General features: G+C 48.0%; 1 protein-coding gene across 9 annotated transcripts; it reads left to right on the top strand.

The window, feature by feature from the left end:
- Positions 1-4,284: 4,284 nt before the first annotated feature.
- Positions 4,285-18,226, top strand: LOC146356198 (general transcription factor II-I repeat domain-containing protein 2-like). Of its 9 annotated transcripts, none has more exons than XM_084831245.1 (7): positions 4,285-4,373; positions 6,001-6,597; positions 6,782-6,896; positions 8,050-8,132; positions 9,300-9,426; positions 12,652-13,083; positions 14,357-17,319. In XM_084831245.1, exons 2-7 carry the CDS (start codon positions 6,211-6,213, stop codon positions 16,249-16,251), a joined length of 3,039 nt encoding a protein of 1,012 aa, XP_084687371.1. In that variant the 5' UTR covers positions 4,285-4,373; positions 6,001-6,210; the 3' UTR covers positions 16,252-17,319. The 9 variants fall into 9 exon arrangements, with proteins under 9 accessions (XP_084687371.1, XP_084687367.1, XP_084687372.1 ...); XM_084831241.1 differs by lacking the exon at positions 4,285-4,373 and adding an exon at positions 4,380-4,722 and having other exon boundaries at positions 14,357-18,226; XM_084831246.1 differs by lacking the exon at positions 4,285-4,373 and adding an exon at positions 4,380-4,722 and having other exon boundaries at positions 6,782-6,893.
- Positions 18,227-18,338: the final 112 nt, after the last annotated feature.

The raw sequence follows: 18,338 nt of genomic DNA, 5'->3' as shown, positions 1-18,338 counted from the left end.
CTTGTGTGGCACGTTTTCATTCGTTTAACAAGTTAAACGGGTATTCACTCTTTTCCTGCTTAAGTTTAAAAGTACATTTTCAAGAGGCCTAGTTACAGAGTTGGGGGAAATCCTCAATCTCATGGTCAGAGGCACTGAGTAAGGGATCCCTGGAGATAATTTAGACTGACCCCAACCCCATAAGACTATTCCCCCTTCTGAAAATGGACACAAACAAACTGGAAGACCATAAGAATTTGTGCCCATTTTCTTTATGGGGCAGGTGCTCCTGCAGGCTACCTAATGGAGGGCCTAACAGAGTTGCCTGCCAGAAACCTGGCCTCACCACTCCCTGTAGGTCCACACTGTACAGCAAGCGCACTCAGCTGAACTTGATGGAGTCCTGCCCCCACCCCCGATTAATTTACTGACCTCCCCTGGCAGGGAGCTACAGGGATAGATGGAGCAGGCATACACAGTATGCATAGAGTGCTGGGAGTGACAAAACTAAAAGCAAGGAAGTCAAGGAGAGGTTCGCTCTTCAAAAACCAAGGGAATTCAATCATCAGAAAACCTGGTTTAAAAGACCAGCAGTTAAGGCAGTCTCATGTTGGTCCAAACCCCACAAAGGCAGGAAATGGGGTGCGTAGGCTGATGCCTTCTCCGGCGTGCCTGCTGATGAGTCATGATGTTGTGCAATGCCACCAGTTGTGCTTGCTTGCAACTGATCCTCCATGCACCCACGCTGGCCCTGGGCCTTTCAGTCCCAAATCCAGATGGGGAGAATGAAGTGCCTGGGACCAGGAAAGATGCCCCACGTTGGCCTGGTCCTGGATTGCCTTATGGAACATTATTGTAAAATTTTATTGTTTTAAACTGTTTTATTGTACGTTGTACATCGCCCAGAGTGGCTGGGTGACCAGCCAGATGGGTGATTAATAAATTTAATAAATAAAATAAGGCATCCTGGCTGGGGAGGATGGGAAGTGCAGTCCAGCATATATAGAAGGCGCCAGGTTGGGCAAGGTTGGCTTCTAACCCGATTGCTATGCTGGCTGGGGAGGATGGGAAGTGCAGTCCAGCATATATAGAAGGCACCAGGTTGGGCAAGGTTGGCTTGTAACCCGATTGCTATGCTGGCTGAGGAGGATGGGAATTGCAGTCCAGCATCTATAGATCCATCCCTTCATGGATCACTGCCTTGTTGTGGTGAAAGGGCTTGCGTTACTCAGGGAAGCCATAAGCTATGCTGTGCAGGGCCACCCAAGACGGACAGGCCATGGCGGAGAGTTCTGACAAAATGTGGTCCACTGGAGAAGGAAATGGCAACCCACTCCAGTATTCTTGCCAAGAAAACCCCATGGAACGTATCACAAGGCTAAAAGGTATGATGCCGGAAGATGAGCCCCTCAGGTTGGAAGGTGCCCAATATACTCCTGGGGAGGGAATTTCCAAGTAGTGCCAGAAAGAGTGAAGCAGCTGGGCCAAAGCCGAAAGGACACTCAGCTGTGGATGTGTCTGGTGCTGAAAAGAAAGTCCGATGCTGTAAAGAACAATATTGTTTAGGAACCTGGAATGTAAGATCAATGAATCGAGGTAAGCTGGAGGTGGTCAAACATGAGATGGCAAGATTGAACATCGACATCTTGGGAATCAGCAAACTAAAATGGGCAAGCATGGGCGAATTTAATTCAGGTGACCATTATATCTACTACTGTGGGCAAGAATCCCTTAGAAGAAATGGAGTAGCACTCATAGTCAACAAAAGGGTGGGAAAAGCAGTATTGGGGTACAATCTCAAAAACTACAGAATGATCTCAGGACAAATCCAAGACAAACCATTCAACATCACAGTAATTCAAGTCCATGCCCCAACCACTGAGGCCAAGAAGCTGAGGTTGATCGGTTCTATGAAGACCTACAACACCTTCTAGAACTAACACCAAAAAAAGATGTACTTTTCATCATAGGGGATTGGAATGCTAAAGTAGGAAGTCAAGAAATCACCAGGATAACAGGCAAGCCTGGCCTTGGTGTACAAAATGAAGCAGGACGAAGGCTAACAGAGTTTTGCCAAGAGAACACGCTGATCATAGCAAACACTCTTTTCCAACAGCACAAGAGGCGACTACACATGGACATCACCAGATGGTCAATATCGAAATCAGATTGATTATGAACTTTGCAGACAAAGCTGGAGAAGCTCTATACAATCAGTAAAAACAAGACCTGGAGCTGACTGTGGCTCACATCATGAGCTTCTTGTTGCAGAATTTCGGCTTAAATGGAATAACGTAGGGAAAACCACTAAACCATTCAGGTATGACCTAAATCATATCCCTTATGAATATACAGTGGAGGTGAGGAATAGATTTAAGGGATTAGACCTGATAGACAGAGTGCCTGAGGAACTATGGACGGAGGTCCGTAATGTTGTTCAGGTGGCAGCAACTAAATCCATCCCAAAGAAAAATGCAAGAAAGCCAAGTGGCTGTCTCATGAGGCTTTACAAGTAGCTGAGGAAAGAAGTGAAGTGAAAAGCAAGGCAGAAAGGGGAAGATGTATCCAACTGAATGCAGAGTTCCAGAGAATAGCAAGGAGAGACAAGAAGGCCTTCTTAAATGAACAATGCAAAGAAATCAAGGAAAACAATAGAATGGGAAAGACTAGAGATCTCTTCAAGAAAATCGGAGATCTCAAGGGAACGTTTTGTGCAAAGACGGGCATGATAAAGGACAAAGAAGGCAGGGACCTAACAGTAGCAGATGAGATTAAGAAGAGGTGGAAAGAATACACAGAACTATACAGGAAAGATCTGAATGTCCCTGATAGCCATGATAGTGCGGTCACTGAACTGGAGCTGGACATCCTAGAGAGTGAAGTCAAGTGGGCCTTAGGAAGCATTACTAACAACAAAGCTAGTGGAGATGACAGTATTCCAGCTGAGCTATTTAAGATCCTAAAAGATGATGCTGTTAAAGTGCTGCACTCAATATGCCAACACATTTGGAACACTCAACATTGGCCACAAGACCGGAAAAGGTCAGTTTACATTCCAATTCCAAAGAAGGGCAATGCCAAAGAGTGTTCAAACTACCGTACAATTGCGCTCATTTCACATGCCAGCAAGGTGATGCTCAAAATCCTACAAGCTAGGCTTCAGCAGTATGTGAACCGAGAACTACCAGAAGTACAAGCTGGGTTCCGAAGAGGCAGAGGAACTAGAGATCAAATTGCCAACATTCGCTTGATCATGGAGAAAGCAAGGGAATTCCAGAAAAACGTCTATTTCTGCGTCATTGTCTACGTGAAAGCCTTTGATTGTGTGGATCACAACAAACTCTGGCAATTTCTTAAAGAGATGGGAGTACTAGACCACCTTACCTTGTCTCCTGAGAAACCTGTACGAGGGTCAAGAAGCAACAGTAAGAACCGGACATGGAACAACCAATTGGTTCAAAACTGGGAAAGGAGTATGACAAGGCTGTATATTGTCGCCCTGCTTATTTAATTTATATGCAGAGTACATCATGAGAAACACCGGGTTGGATGAATCACAGGTCGAAATTAAGATTGCTGGGAGAATTATCAACAACCTCAGATACGGAGATGATACCACCCTAATGGCAGAAAGCGAAGAGGATCTCAAGAGCCTCTTGTTGAGGGTGAAAGAGGAGCGTGCAAAAGCTGGTTTGAAACTCAACATTAAGAAAACTAAGATCATGGCATCTGGCCCTATCACTTCCTGGCATATAGAAGGGGAAGAAATGGAAGCAGTGACAGATTTTACTTTCTTCGGCTCCAAGATCACTGCAGACGGTGACTGTAGCCATGAAATTAAAAGACGCTTGCTCCTTGGGAGGAAAGCTATGGCCAACCTAGACAGCATAGTAAGAAGCAGAGACATCACCTTGCTGACAAAGGTTCGTATAATCAAAGCTATGGTTTTCCCAGTAGTAACTTATGGCTGCGAGAGCTGGACTATAAGGAAGGCTGAGCGCCGAAGAATTGATGCCTTCGAACTGTGGTGCTGGAGAAGACTCTTAGGAGTCCCCTGGACTGCAAGGAAGTCAAATCAGTCCATCCTAAAGGAAATCAACCCTGAGTGCTCATTGGAAGGACAGATACTGAAGCTGAAGCTCAAATATTTTGGCCACCTAATGCGAAAACTCTCTGGAAAAGACCCTGATGCTGGGAAAATTGAAGGCAAAAGGAGAAGGGGACGGCAGAGGATGAGATGGCTAGATAGCATCACCGATGCAATGAATATGGACTTGAGCACACTCCGGGAGAGAGCGGAGGACAGGAAGGCCTGGCGTGCTATGGTCCATGGGGTCACGAAGAGTCGGACACGACTGAACAACAACAACAATATAGAGAAGGCGCCAGGTTGGGTAAGATTAGCTTCTAACCCGATTGCTATGCTGGCTGGGAGGATGGGAATTGTAGTCCAGCACATCTGGAGGGCACCAGGTGGAGGAAGGCGGCTGCCTCCAAGCCATTGCTGTGCTGGCTGGGGATGATGGGAATCGCAGTTTGGGGGAAGGGCCACTTCGAGCGGCGTCCCTGGCCGCGCTCTTGCCGGGCTCTGCCAGCCGCCCGGCGCCCGTCGCGGGGTTAAAGCCAGCGAGTGCGGCCTCCCAGAGAGGCGCAGGGCCGGCGGAGGAGGCGGCGGCGGGCGGGCGCCGCGTCCGGCCCTGCCCCGTCTCCCGGGGCGCCTGTGCGGCGGCCCCTGCGGGCCCGGTGAGTCCCGCGGCCTGCGCTGCCGGGAGAGCGGCCCGGCCCGGCCCGGCCCGCAGGGCGCCTCCTCGCGGGCGGGAAGAGGCCCGCTTCCCCTCGCCCGGCCGCAGCGCCCCGCCGCCCCGGTTCAGCCGGGCGGCCGGGGCCCGGCGTGGCTGGGCGCTTCGGAGGGGCGCGCCCACGCCGCCGCGCAGCCCGAGGCCGAGGCCGGCGCTGGCCTGCGCCGGGCGGACCCGGCCGAAGGAGCGAGGCCCCGAGCGAGCAGCCGCCGGTGAGCCCGTCCCGCCCCGGCCCGGCCGTGCCGCGCCGCTTGCCGCGCGGCACGCCGCCGAGCGCCGCTGGGCCAGGCCGAGGGCGCCCCCGCCCAGCGCCCTCCCTCGGCGGCCAGCCAGGGCCGCGCCGGGCGCCCCCCGCAGCGCCCCGCCGCGCCCCCCGCGCCCGGCACACAGGCGCTGCGCCCTGGCCGGGGGCGGCACGTCGCCGTCAGAGGCGCAGCCGTGGGGGGGCCCGTCCGGCGCCACTTAAGGGCGCTCCCTGCGCTCTCTCCCTGGTGTGAGAACGCCCGAACCCCGCTTCCCCAGCCTGGTGGCCTCCAGGTGGGTTGGACTACAGCTCCCACAATCCCCAACCAGCATCATGCGGTAGCGAATTCCATAGTTGTGTGAAGAAGGTCCTTCCTTTTACCTGTCCTGAATCTCCCACCAATTGGCTTCATGGGATGACCCCTCTGGATTCTAGTATCATGAGAGAGGGAGAAAAATGTCTGTTAGAACTTTTTTTGATAGATGTGTGTCTCTGGGCTGTTCGTTTATATGTTTGTAGGTAAATTGTTTTATACTTTATTTTTAATGGCCTTTAATATTTATGAATCACCCAGAGACTGGGTTTATTTTTTTTTTTATGTAAATGGTTTTGTAGTTTGTATAATGTATTTTCAATGTTTTTTTAATTTTTGTGAACTGCCCAGAGAGCTTCAGCTATTGGGCAGTATAGAAATGAAATAAATAAATATAATGAATGAAATGAAATGAAATGAATTGCTAATGGGAGTTATAGACCAAACCATCTGGAGGACACCAGGTTCAGGAAGACTGCGGTATGGGATGTGGGGGGTGGGGAGATGACGTCTGAACGACAGACCTGTGGAAGAGATACTGCATTGTGTGACCTCCAACCAGATGAAAGTCTTGGTGTTTGGCCTGCAGGAGAAGGAACTTCTGCGCTCCACTCTTGTGTTTTTATTTCCTCTTTGTCTTAACATTTGCCTTGCTTTACTTACAGGGAAAGAGCCCAGTCGTTGGGTGGAGCAATCCACAGAATTATTTTCCTGCCTGGAGAGTGAAGTAGTTTGTATGAGAGGGATGTCTTGGCTTTGTAGGACTTAGTTGCCCCATCGCTCCTTGTATTAACAAAGGAATTGTCAGGAGAGGAAAACCATCCTTTTCGCTGCCCTGGAGCAGAAGTCGGAAACAGAGAGACTCAGCCGGCCTCATGGCAGAAAAAGGCCCTGATGCCATGGAGGCTCGGAGCAGCTGGGAATCCTGGGACAGGACTGTGCAGAAGGTTCTGTGTAGGGCTAACCTTAGCTCAGTTGTACAGCGCCAGCCCTTCCACCTGTTCCGCTACCAGGAGGCCGAGGGGCCTCGGAAAGTCTGCAGCCGGCTCCACAATCTTTGTTATCAGTGGCTGAAGCCAGAGCAACACACGAAAACTCAGATATTGGACCTGGTGGTCCTGGAGCAGTTCCTGACCATCCTGCCCCCTGAGATAGGGGACTGGGTCAGGGAATGTGGGCCAGGGACCACTTCCCAGGCGGTGGCCCTGGCGGAAGGTTTCCTCCTGAGCCAGGCAGAAGACAAGAAGTCGGAAGAGCATCAGGTGAGCGTGTTTCCAAAGTACTTCCAAAGGCTAACAGCATGAGTCAGGATATCCTCCAGTTGCCCAACATTTTTTCGGAAATCGCCCATGGAGGAAATGTCCCAAACTCTGACAGCCTTTCCCTATACTGTGCTCTGTAATCCCTCTCCCCGCTCCTGGTCTGAGCTCCTCAGTGCTGTTTCAGGTCTACGGGCTGTTGATGGAAGGGACCACTCATTTCCCTGTGGCAGAGAATGAGTCATTGGGCACCCGGCAGGAAATACCTTTCAGGTGGATCATTGAGGAAGATGAACAAGGTGGTAAGGATGAATAGGCCATGCTTTCCGTATTCTTTCTTTAGTCTACTTGATTTCCATGGCTGAGGCATTGCTAGGCACTTAAAAGATTTGGGCCCCAGGCCCATAGGACACAAATCTGCATAAAAGTTGCATACAGTATATGCAGATTTCAAAATAATTACTTGCATTATTTAAATTTCACAGAAGGCAGAGCCAGCTTGCTGTCCCTTCCCTGACTTCCCTCCCTACCCACTCCCACCACAGAGGAAAATTGTGCCTATCTCATGCAATTAAGCTTAAAAGGAAAGCTTAATTTTCTGCACCAGTTGCAGTTCTTTTTTCTAAGTTTAATTGCCATGCAGGGTATTCCAGCTTGTGGGGAGGGGAGAATTAACCCGCCCTTCCCTACTGCAATCCCCTTTGAAAGTTGTCCTGCATCACAGTTAAGCTAAGAAAGATATCTTCCATTGGCATGAATGGACACTCAGGACTCTGGGAATAGATTCAGTATCCCAGAAAAGAGATTCAGCACCTAGGGAGCCCTGACCTAGCAATACCCCTGATCCATGGGCTGCTTTTATGTTCCTTTGAGCCTATAGAAAGCTTTTTTTTCCCCAGTATATCTCAGAATGTATTAACAACACTTAAAATGTGTTTTGTTTCAACCTGTTTAAGCCTTCCTGTGTCAAACCCATAGATCGAGTAGTTACAAAGAGGCCATCTTATGTGGGGAAGTTGTTTAAGTAAGGAGTGAAACTCCAAGACTGGGTTCACACAACATGCTAACCCACACTCAGTGGTTGAGTGTGGGTTGTTGTTGAATCATGGGTTAGCATGTTGTCTGAATCCAGGACATTTTGTGCAGAGTAGCTTGTTAACCACGCAGTGTGGCTCATTTTTTTTCAGACAAGCTACCTTGAGAACCCGTGGTTTGTTTAGGATGGTTAACAAGCCACACTGCATGGTTAACAAGCCACCCTGCAGAAAATGGCCTGGGTTCAGACAACATGCTAACCCATGGTTCAAAAAATAACCCACAGTTCAACGAACGACCCAAACTCTACCACTGTGCGTGGGTTAGCGTGTTGCGTGAACCCAGCCAACGTGTACACACAATTATTAAATGTGTATAAAGGATAAATTATTTTTTCAGTCATGTTTGTGTTCCTCACAGATGGTGGAATCACACGGACCGTGTATACTGGGCTATCATCATGTGGCAAAGTGGCAGAAACATCTCGTGAACAGATGGAGCAGGTAAGGGCAAAATCGTGGGGAGAAAGTCATGGGGCAGCCAACAGACCATGGGTTCTCAAGGTGGCTTGTCTAAGAAAAAATGAGCCACACTGCATGGTTAGCAAGCCACCCTGCACAAAATGTCCTGGATTCAGACAACATGCTAATCCATGGTTCAACAACAACCCACATTCAACCACTGGAAAGGGGAAGGGCTGTTATGTTGGGGCTGTTCACACAACATGCTGACCCACACTCAGTGGTTGAGTGTGGATTGTTTTGAATCGTGGGTTGTTTGTTGAATTGTGGGTTAGCGTATTGTCTGAATGCAGCACATTTTCCTCACGGTGGGTTATCGTGTTGTCTGAGCACAGCCAGGGTGGCTTGTTAACCATGCTTGTTTAGCACCCCAAACAACCCAACAACAAACCATGGGCTCTCAAGGTGGCTTGGTCAAGAAAAATAAGCCACACTGCATGGATAACAGGCCACCCTGGCTGCGTTCAGACCACACACTAACCGACGATTCAACAAACAACCCACAGTTCAAAACAACCCACACTCAAACACTGAGTGTGGTGGGTTAGCATGTTGTGTGAACATCCCCACTATCTATGAGGATAAATATCATTATTATTTCTTCTCATACATAATGTAAGACATCTTGAGTCTTTTTTTGAGAAAGGTGGCTTAAGGTGCAATCATATGCATGATTAGACAGAAAAACATCCTACAACTCCCAGCATTCTGAGAGTTGTAGGTCTTCTTTCTGTTTAAACATACATAGGATTGTGCCCTAAGAAATTTAAATGTCTCATTATTTAAATTTCTGAGGCGCCTTTTTCAAAAAGGACTCAAGGTGACTTACAGCAAAATTCAAACATGCAACATTTAAAACAGCAAAAAACAATTATTCACTAAAATACTCCCCCTAAAATTAAAACATCTGTGACAATTCAGCTGATGCATCCAAGAGCCTATCATATACTATCCAATGCCTGGGAGCAGAGGAAAGTCTTAACCTGGTGCCAAAATGATGACAGTGTTAGCACCAGGCAGATCTCACTGGGAAAAGCATTCCACAATCGAAGCATTCCACAATCAGGGATGCCAACACCAGAAAGGCCCTCTCCTTTGTTGCCATCCTACAAACCTCACTTGGAAGAGAAAAAATTTTCTTTCTTTCAGGATCTAGTGACCTTTGAGGATGTGGCTGTCTATTTCACTGAGGAGGAGTGGGCTCTGCTGGATCGAAGCCAAAGAGCCCTGTACACAGAAGTCATGGAAGACAATTATGAGGTTATGGCCTCTCTGGGTAAGGCTTGTTGTGTATTTCTCCACACCCAGGATCCTCTCCTTTCAGTCAGTGCTGTTTGAACAGAGGTGTGGAACAATTTGAGATGGGGAGCTGAATTGCCCCGTGCAGGCCAGATGACGTCTGACATCATCATCCTGCCCGCTTTGCCATTCTCCGTGCTGAGAGAGGCACAGAGGAAGGGATTCTGCCGGCGCTGGGTGGAGCAGCTGTGGAGGCTGTAAGCTGTTTTGGGGAGCTGCCTCCGGACCTCCACGGGGCTGCCTCCAAAGTTGGCCCAGAGGCTGCAGCTACTGCAAAATGCGGCTGCTGGGCGCAACACGCTACCGGGAACGTATTGCACCAGTTCTGAAGGAGTGGTACTGGCTGCCAGTAAGCTACCAACTCGTGTTCAAGGTGCTTGTGCTGATGTATAAAGTGCTCCATGGCTGAGGGCCTGGACCCCTGATGGAGTGCTGTCCCCTTTATGTAACCTGCCTGGATACTCAGATCACACAGGGATGTCCTCTTGACGCTGCCCATTTGCCTGGAGTTTGATATGCAGCGACCTGAAAGAGCGCTCTCAACACAGGCATCTCAACTGTGAAACTTTCTCCCCACTCATATACAGTCGGTGCGGCGGTTCCTATTTCCCAGGAGAATACATCTCATCTGATCTTGGAAGCTAAGCAGGGTCATCCTTGGTTCGTACTTGGATGGGAGACTGCCTGGGGATCAGGCTTCCTGCACTGAGCAGGGGGTTGGGGGTTGGACTCGATGGTCTTGTAGGCCCCTTCCAACCCTATGATTCTATGACATTACCACATACACTTATTACCACCACCGCCAGGACCGTTACCTCAGGGCCGACACACTTAATCCTCGAGCAGTGAGGAAACGGGTCTGCTATTGGTTTGTCTAGCTGAGTATTGCCCGCATCTGGAGATGCCAGCATCGGACAAGGGGCCTTCCGCGTGCAAAGCCATGTTCTGACTCTGTATTTCAGGCCCTCCCTTTCTTTCTTAGTTTTGTTTCTGTTGTTCTGTCTCAGTTGTATCCTGCCCTTCCTTCAAACAGGCTTGAAAAGAAAGCTGGAGGGTTGCTCCATTTCCCTGAACAATGACCCTGCAAGGTTGGTTAGGCTGAGCAATACAGACTGTCCAAAACACATGCAGTGAATTTCCTGGCTGAGGGTTTGTTTGTTTAGTTTTATATACAACATTTATATACTGCTCCACATCTAAACAAATTCCGGAGTGGTTAACATTACAAGATAGCGAAAAAGATGAGAATAAAACGCTATATTAAAGTTATTTTAAAAAACAAAATGCCAATAAAAACCATGGCTGGTTAGTTAAGGAAGGCTCCTGGAATAGAGCTGTTTTCAGGAGGCGCCGGAAGCAGCACAGTGTTCATAGAACCATAGAATCATAGAGTAGTAGGGTTGGAAGGGCCTACAAGGCCATCGAGTCCAACCCCCTGCTCAATGCAGGAATCCAAGTCAAAGCATCCCTGACAGATGGCTGTCCAGCCTCGTCTTGAACGCCTCCAGTGTGGGAGAGCCCACCACCTCCCTAGGTAATTGGTTCCATTGTTGTATTGCTCGAACAGTCAGGAAGCTCTTCCTGATATTCAGCCAGAATCTGGCTTCCTGTAACTTGAGCCCATGATTCCGTGTCCTGCACTCTGGGATGATCAAGAAGAGATCCTGGCCTTCTTCTCTGTGACAACCTTTCAAGGACTTGAAGAGCGCTGTCATCTCTCCCCTCAGTCTTCTCTTCTCAAGGCTAAACATGCCCAGTTCTTTCAGTCTCTCTTGATAGGGCTTTGTTTCCAGTCCTCTGATCATCTTTGTTGCCCTCCTCTGAACCCTCTCCAGTTTGTCTGCATCCTTCTTAAAGTGTGGTGCCCAGAACTGGACACAGTACTCCAGATGAGGCCTAACCAGTGCTGAGTAGAGGGGAACTAGTACTTCCCGGGATTTGGAAGCGATGCTTCTATGAATGCAGCCCAAAAGAGCATTTGCCTTTTTTGCAGCCACATCACATTGTTGGCTCATATTCAGCTTGTGATCGACAACAATTCCAAGATCCTTCTCGCTTGTAGTGTTGTCGAGCCACGTATCCTCCATCTTGTAACTGTGCATTTGGTTTCTTTTTCCTAAGTGCAGAACTTGGCATTTATCCCTATTAAATGTCATTCTGTTGTTTTCTGCCCAACGCTCCAGTCTATCCAGATCACTTCGAATTCTGTCTTCCAAAGTATTAGCTATCCCGCCCAATTTTGTGTCATCTGCAGATTTGATCAGCATTCCCTGCACCTCCTCCTCCAAGTCATTAATAAAAATGTTGAGGAGGTAAGGTAAGTGTTGGCGCTTACCTGACCTCCAGAGGCAGGGAGTTCCACAGAAAGGGGGCCACCATACTGAAGGCTCTTCTCCTGGTGGACTCCAGTTGGGCCATAGGTCCATGCAGAACCACCAGGAGCATGACAGCTGATGACCTCAGTGACCGGGCAGGTTGGTAAGGGAGAAGGCGTGCTCTCAGGTAGCCTGGTCCCAAGTTGTTCAGGGGTTTATACGCTAGCACCAAAACCTTAAACCTGGCCCAGTAGGAAATAGGCAGCCAGTGCAGTTCCTTCAGCAAAGAAGTTGCACATTGAAAAGGGGCAGCTCCCGTTAACAGCCGAGCTCCTGCATTCTGCACTAGCTCCAGCTTCCGGAGCAGCCTTAAGGGCAGCCCCATGTAGAGCACATTGCAGTAATCCAGCGTTTATCAAATGCTAATCCTACTTAGAGTAGACCCATTGAAATGGATGGAACTTACATTAGCGTGCCACTGGATACAACTCTGAACTTAAACCTGCGTCTCTATGGCCCCAAGTCAAACATACCAGGTATCATTCAGTGCTAGTCAAGGGAAGCTTTTATTTATTTAATTATTAACTTGTTCATTTTAAGTATTTTTGTCTGACTCCTCAGCCAAAAAAGGCTCCTGGAGTGGCTTACAATCAGTTGGCAAAAACAAGACAGTCCTTGCTCACGGGCTTGCAGTCTCCAAAAGGCATGACATGCAAGGAAAAAGGGATGAGGAGGGAAGAGGAAAAATTAAGTAGGCTTTCAGCCTTCAGTGGACGGTCAGATATGTCTCATAGTGACAAAACAGAACAAATTTCTTTAATTGGATTGGCTTCTGTTTCTGTGTCCTGTTTCTTTGACCCTTACGACTTTTCACTCTCTCATTCCAGTAAGTGATGAGTTGAAGAGTATGAATGAAGGAGAGCTCTGCGGAATGTCCTTGGAAAGAGCCAGTTTTAAAGATGGAGAATGGCAGAGAATAAGTCGAGAAGGAAACTGGAGGAATGAGTTCTTCGCATCGCAGAGTGGCGGTTTCTGTGAAATCCCATTCGAAGAACAAATAGATCAAGGAAAGGAAATGAATAACTGCCCAATGTGTGGGAAGAGCTTCAGCTATAAATCAAGCCTAGCATACCATTTGAAAACTCACACAGGGGAGAAACCATTTAAATGTCTGCAGTGTGGGAAAGGTTTTATCCGGAAATCGGAGCTCAGTTACCATCAAAGAATTCACACTGGGGAGAAACCATTTATGTGCACTGAATGTGGAAAGAACTTTTCTCAGCGGGCAAGACTAATTCGACACCAAAGGATACATACAGGTGAGGGGCCATTTGGATGCTGTGGAAAGAGGGTCAGGTGGTGTGAACACCTTATGACCCACCAAACAACTTACACAGGCCAGAAGCTCTTTAAAGCAGGGATGCAGAACCTCTGGCCTGCCCGGGGTCCCAATCCAATCCTCTGTGGTTGCCCAGAAGACCCTTCCCCTGGCTCCATCCACTTTCCCTGAAATGCCAATCATTTAGTGATTCCCCAGTGTTTGCTCTGTGTCTTCCCCATTCTAAATGGTTGATATGCTTCTCCTAAGGCCTAGATACTGGCCGGAAGAGCTTTAAGCTAAACTATGCCGGTAGTTTTTGTATTTCAGCCCCTCCCCCTTTACCTTTTACCCAAAGCAAACCCAAGAGATGTTGCCTGAGGCAAAGAACATCAGGGGAGCCCTGCTGGATCAGACCAGGGGCCCATCTACTCCAGCATTCTGTTCACACAGTGGCTGACCAGCTGCCCCAATGAGAAACCCACAAGCGGGACATAAGCACAACAGCGCCCTCCCACCCATGTACCCTAGCAACTGATGTTCATAGGCACACTGCCTCTGATATTGGAGGTAGCATATGGCCATCAAGCCTAGTAGCCACTCATAGACTCGAGGAATTTGTCTAACCCCCTTTTAAAGCCATCCAGGTTGGTGGCCATCACCAGATCTTGTAGTAGCGAATTCCACAGTTTAACTCTGTGCTGTATGAAGAAGCTCTTCCTTTAATCTGTCCTGAATCTCCCACCGATCAGCTTCATGGGATCACCCCTTTGGGTTCGAGGATTATGAGAGAGGGAGAAAAATGTCTCCTTTTCTACATTCTCCACACCATGCATAATTTTGTAGATCTCTATCATGCATAATTTTGTAGATCTCTCCCCTCACTCTCCTTTTTTCCAAGCGAAACAATCCCAGCTGTTGCAGCCTTTCCTCATAGGGGAGATGCTCCAGTCCCTTGATCAGTTTAGCTGCCCTTTTTCCAGCTCTACAATATCTTTCTGTTGTGACCCATGGCTTTTGCCTTAGACTTCATCCACCACTGGAATGTGGCCCCTGAAAGCTTCTCTGAGATGGAATTCAGTCTTCTGGCTTAAAGAGGTTCAGCATCCCTGCTCTAGCACTAATAACTCTGCTTGTGATTTTTAAATAAGTGGGATTTAATATAATATCTGTGAATATTCTATTGAACAGCTATTGTAATATCTATAAATATAATTTGAACTGAAGTTCTGTTTGTCTCTACCCGACCCCTCACCCCGGCCCTCTTCCTGCAGTTGTCAAAACGAGCCAGCCAGCCAATAAAAGACAAAGGAGTTACGCTTTCCACGAAGCCTGGGAGGAGATGTATTGTTTCATGGATTTGGAAGGCAAATGTGTCTGCTTGCTCTGCTCCTCGACAGTTGCAATCCCGAAGAAATACAACGTGAGGAGACATTTTGAGACGCATCACGGCACTTTTACCAATGACTATCCACTTGATTCTGAGCTTCGGAAAAAGAAGGTGAGCGAAATGAAATCTAAATTGGAAATGGAACAGTCGCTTCTCACCAGGAGTGTGATGCAAGCCAAGAATATGATGATTGCATCTCTTAAAGTTTTAAGCTTACTTGCTAAGAGAAAAAAAACTTTTGAGGACAGAGAGCTGTTGAAAGAGGCCTTTTTGACGGACGGTGACTCCATTTTTGAAGGTTTTTCCAACAAAGAGGAAATAGTGGCAGCTATTGAGAAGTTGCAGCTGTCTGGAAACACAGTGACCGAAAGAACGGAGTCCATTTCGCGTGACTTGGAGCATCAGCTGCAAAGTGACTTACAGAAATGTCTTTGGTTTTCACTTCAGCTTGACGAATCCACAGACCTAAGAGACACTTCCCAGTTGGCTGTCCTAGTGAAGATGGCATTTGCTGATTTTTCCGTGAAAGAAGAACTACTAAAAATCCTACCTTTGAACGGACAAATGAGAGGGGAAGAGATGTTTCAGACATTCAAAAACTATGCTACGGAAATCAACCTGCCTCTTCACAAACTATCATCCCTTACCACCAACGGGGCACCAGCGATGCTGGGGTGTCCGGATGGGTTCATTGCCCATTGCGAGAAAGATGACTCTTTCCCAAAGTTTGTTTCCTATCACTGCATCATTCACCAGGACGTACTGTGTGCGAAAGTCCTCCAGTTTGAAAATGTCATGGATGTTGTAACAAAAATAATCATCTCTGTCCGATCCGTCTCCTTGCAGCACCATCTCCTTAAAGCTCTTCTGGAGGATGTTGATAAGGAGTCCAGCGATCTAATTTTGCACACTGAATTGAGATGGCTGAATGAAGGCAAGGTTCTGACCCGATTTTTAAACCTGATCGAAGACATCAGGGAGTTCTTAAAGTCCAGTGGTCAGCATCTTGAGCAACTTGATGATAGGCTTTGGTTGCTGGATTTGGCTTTTCTTGCCGATTTGATGCAAAAATTGAACACCTTGAACACGGAGCTTCAGGGGAAAGATAAGAATGTTTCCGGGATGATTACATCAGTTAATTCTTTCAAAGGGAAACTGAGGTTGTGGAAGTCCCACTTGCAGAGGAAGTCGCTTCTTCACTTCCCTTCCATGAAACAAGTCGTGGGCAAGAGCGGCTTTGACAACATGCCCTTCGTGGGCCATCTTGAAACGCTCGAGGAACAGCTCTGCGCTCGGTTTCAGCAGTTCACCGCCATTGAACCCGCTGTGTCATTTGTTGTCAACCCGTTCAGCCTGGTTGACGTCCATGAAACTGCCGTGTCGATTGGAGAACTGTGTCAGGCTGGGAAAGAAGAAATCCAGCTGGAGATCGTGGGCCTTCAAAATGACTTTGTTTTAAAATCTCATTCAAGGTACGACAACTTTTGGAATCTGGTGGATTCCCAAAGGTTTCCTTCGCTAAGAGAGACTGCTGCAAAGATCAGCTCCTATTTTGGGTCGACCCAGCTGTGCGAGTCAGTCCTCTCAGCGATGAAACTGGTCAAATTGAAGAGTGGAACGCAGCTGAATGACAGGCACTTGGAGAACTATTTGCGAGCGGCCTCGTCGCTGTACACTCCCGATTATGGCAAGCTTGCGGATGACATGCAGTGTCAAGCCACGCGCTCGTCCAGGACCACATTTGTGGTCACTAATCTTTTGAGCGGTGGAACCTCCTAATATTTTGTGGCTGGCAAACACACACATGGTTTTCTGTTATGAGGGTGGGAGAGGGGGAGAAAAGGAGGATTTCAGAGCGGAAATAGTTTTTGGGTGCCAAAGACCCCAAAAGAGACCACCCTTCTGCACTAGGGCTCAGTGTTTGCTTTTTCCTTAACCCCCCAGCAGCTGTAGCATGTTCTTGGTTTCCCCCACTAGCCTTCTAGTGCTTGGCCTTTACTCAGATTTCCCTTTTACAACTGTTAAGAACATGAGAAGAGCCATGCTGGATCAGACCATCTAGCCCAGCATTGTTTACATAGTGGCCAACCAGCTACCCACGGGAAGCCCACAAGTGCAACAACAGTGTAACAGCACCTCCCTAGCAAGTGGTGTACACAGGCTCACTGCTTCTGACACTGGAGGTAGCATATGGTCATGAGGACTAGTAGCCTTTGATAGCCTACTTCTACATGGATTTGTCCAATCCCCTTTTAAAGCCATCCAAATTGGTGGCCATCGCTACATCCTGTGGTAGGGAATTCCGTAGTTTAGCTATGTGCTGTGTGCAGAAGTACTCCCTTCTATCTGTCCTCAATTTCCCACCAATCAGCTTCACGGACTGACCCCTTTGAGTCCTAGGATTATGAGAGAGGGAGAAAAAAGTCTCCCTATCCACATTCTCCATGCCATGCATAATTCTGTACACAGTAACACAGTAAGCTGCCTGCTCCTGAGTCAGATGCTTGGTCCATCTAGCCCAGTACTGTCGACGCTGTCTGGCAGCAGCTTTCCAGGGTTTCAGGCAGGATTCTTCCTTTGCCCTACCTGGAGACACTGGGGATCAAACCTGGGACCTTCTGCCTGCAAAGCAAGTGATCTGCCACTGAGCTACACTTCTGTTATGTCTTCCCACTCACTCACCTCTTTCCCAAGCTAAACGATCCCAGCTGTTGCAGTCTTCCCTCATAGGGGAGGTGCTCCAGCCCTTTGATCATTTTAGTTGCCCTTTTCTGTTTACTTCTGTTTATGTTACTCCTTTGTGATGCTCTCGACATTTTCACCTGAATTAATTTTCGGGTGGATTTCTCTACCCTGAACAAGAGATTCTTTTTTTTATTATTATTATTAACTTTCATCTGAAGCCACATACCCCCGGGTCTGGAAACTCTGCTTTGCACTGGATAGCTATCATCTTTTGTTCCAGTCCCTTCCACCAGCACCTGCCCCCTTTGGTCGTCATGCCGAACTGCTGTACAGTTAAGATGTGCCTAAGTAGGGCGTTGCTGGAGTGTGGTTGGGCCAGTGCACAAATCGGTGGCAGTTAATTTGCAGTTTGTTCTCATTTTGCATGCTCTAATCCAGGGGTGGGTGACTTGTAGGCCAAAACATCTGGAGAGCCACAACGCCCATCAGCTGTAGCCAGCACAGCCAATGGTTGAGGGATCCTGGGAGCTGTGGGCCAGAATATCTGGCGTTGCCCACCCCTGTTCTAACCAGAGGAACACAGACAGCCGCCTCATACTGAGTCAGCCCCTGGGTCCATCTAGCCCAGTATTGTTGACACTGACTGGCAGCGGCTCTCCAGGGTTTCAGGCAGGATTCTTCCCTTGCCCTACCTGGAGATGTCAGGGATCGAACCTGGGACCATCTGCATGCCAAGCAGGGACTCTACCACTGAGCTACAGCTCCATCCTTTCATGTAATAGCCACGTTGCCCAGTAGTTCAGTACAACTTTACTTTTTTCTTATGCCTTCCATGCTTAAAGTGTATTGAAGCATCAGGTGCTTCAATAAGCATATCTCACATTTTATTTTCCCCATGTCATCATTGTATCCAACTTTTCTATGCACATACTACTTTATACATTTTCTTTCCCCTAAATTCCGTCTGTATATGGTGTGGTTTTAAGGTTTCCTTGAAACTCCTTGTGGATTGTCTCGTATCTCTTGTAAGCTTGGATGCATTCCCTGTTTTTAAATAAATTCCTGTTTTTAAAATCTTTCGAATTTATTTCGCCTTTAAACTGCCACTCTGGGTCTGCTCGCCAGAGTGTGGGAACATTACATGGGTTTTCAATCTGAAGATAAATCTAACTGCACTGGGG

The sequence above is a fragment of the Heloderma suspectum genome, chromosome 2, assembly GCF_057233095.1.
Source record: "Heloderma suspectum isolate Gila_16-S chromosome 2, 16-S_ref, whole genome shotgun sequence".
NCBI lineage: Eukaryota > Metazoa > Chordata > Lepidosauria > Squamata > Helodermatidae > Heloderma > Heloderma suspectum.
The sequence above is the reverse complement of the archived record's forward strand: the minus strand, read 5'-3'. Positions and strand labels throughout refer to the sequence as shown.

What these genes read in the sequence shown, in the direction of transcription:
- LOC146356198 (XM_084831241.1), top strand. Translation starts at nt 6,211, where the DNA reads ATGGCAGAAAAAGGCCCTGATGCCATGGAGGCTCGGAGCAGCTGGGAA. An exon ending in AGAAGTCGGAAGAGCATCAG is followed by an intron (nt 6,598 to 6,781) that starts GTGAGCGTGTTT and finishes GTGCTGTTTCAG; the next exon opens with GTCTACGGGCTGTTGATGGA. An exon ending in ACACCAAAGGATACATACAG is followed by an intron (nt 13,084 to 14,356) that starts GTGAGGGGCCAT and finishes CTCTTCCTGCAG; the next exon opens with TTGTCAAAACGAGCCAGCCA.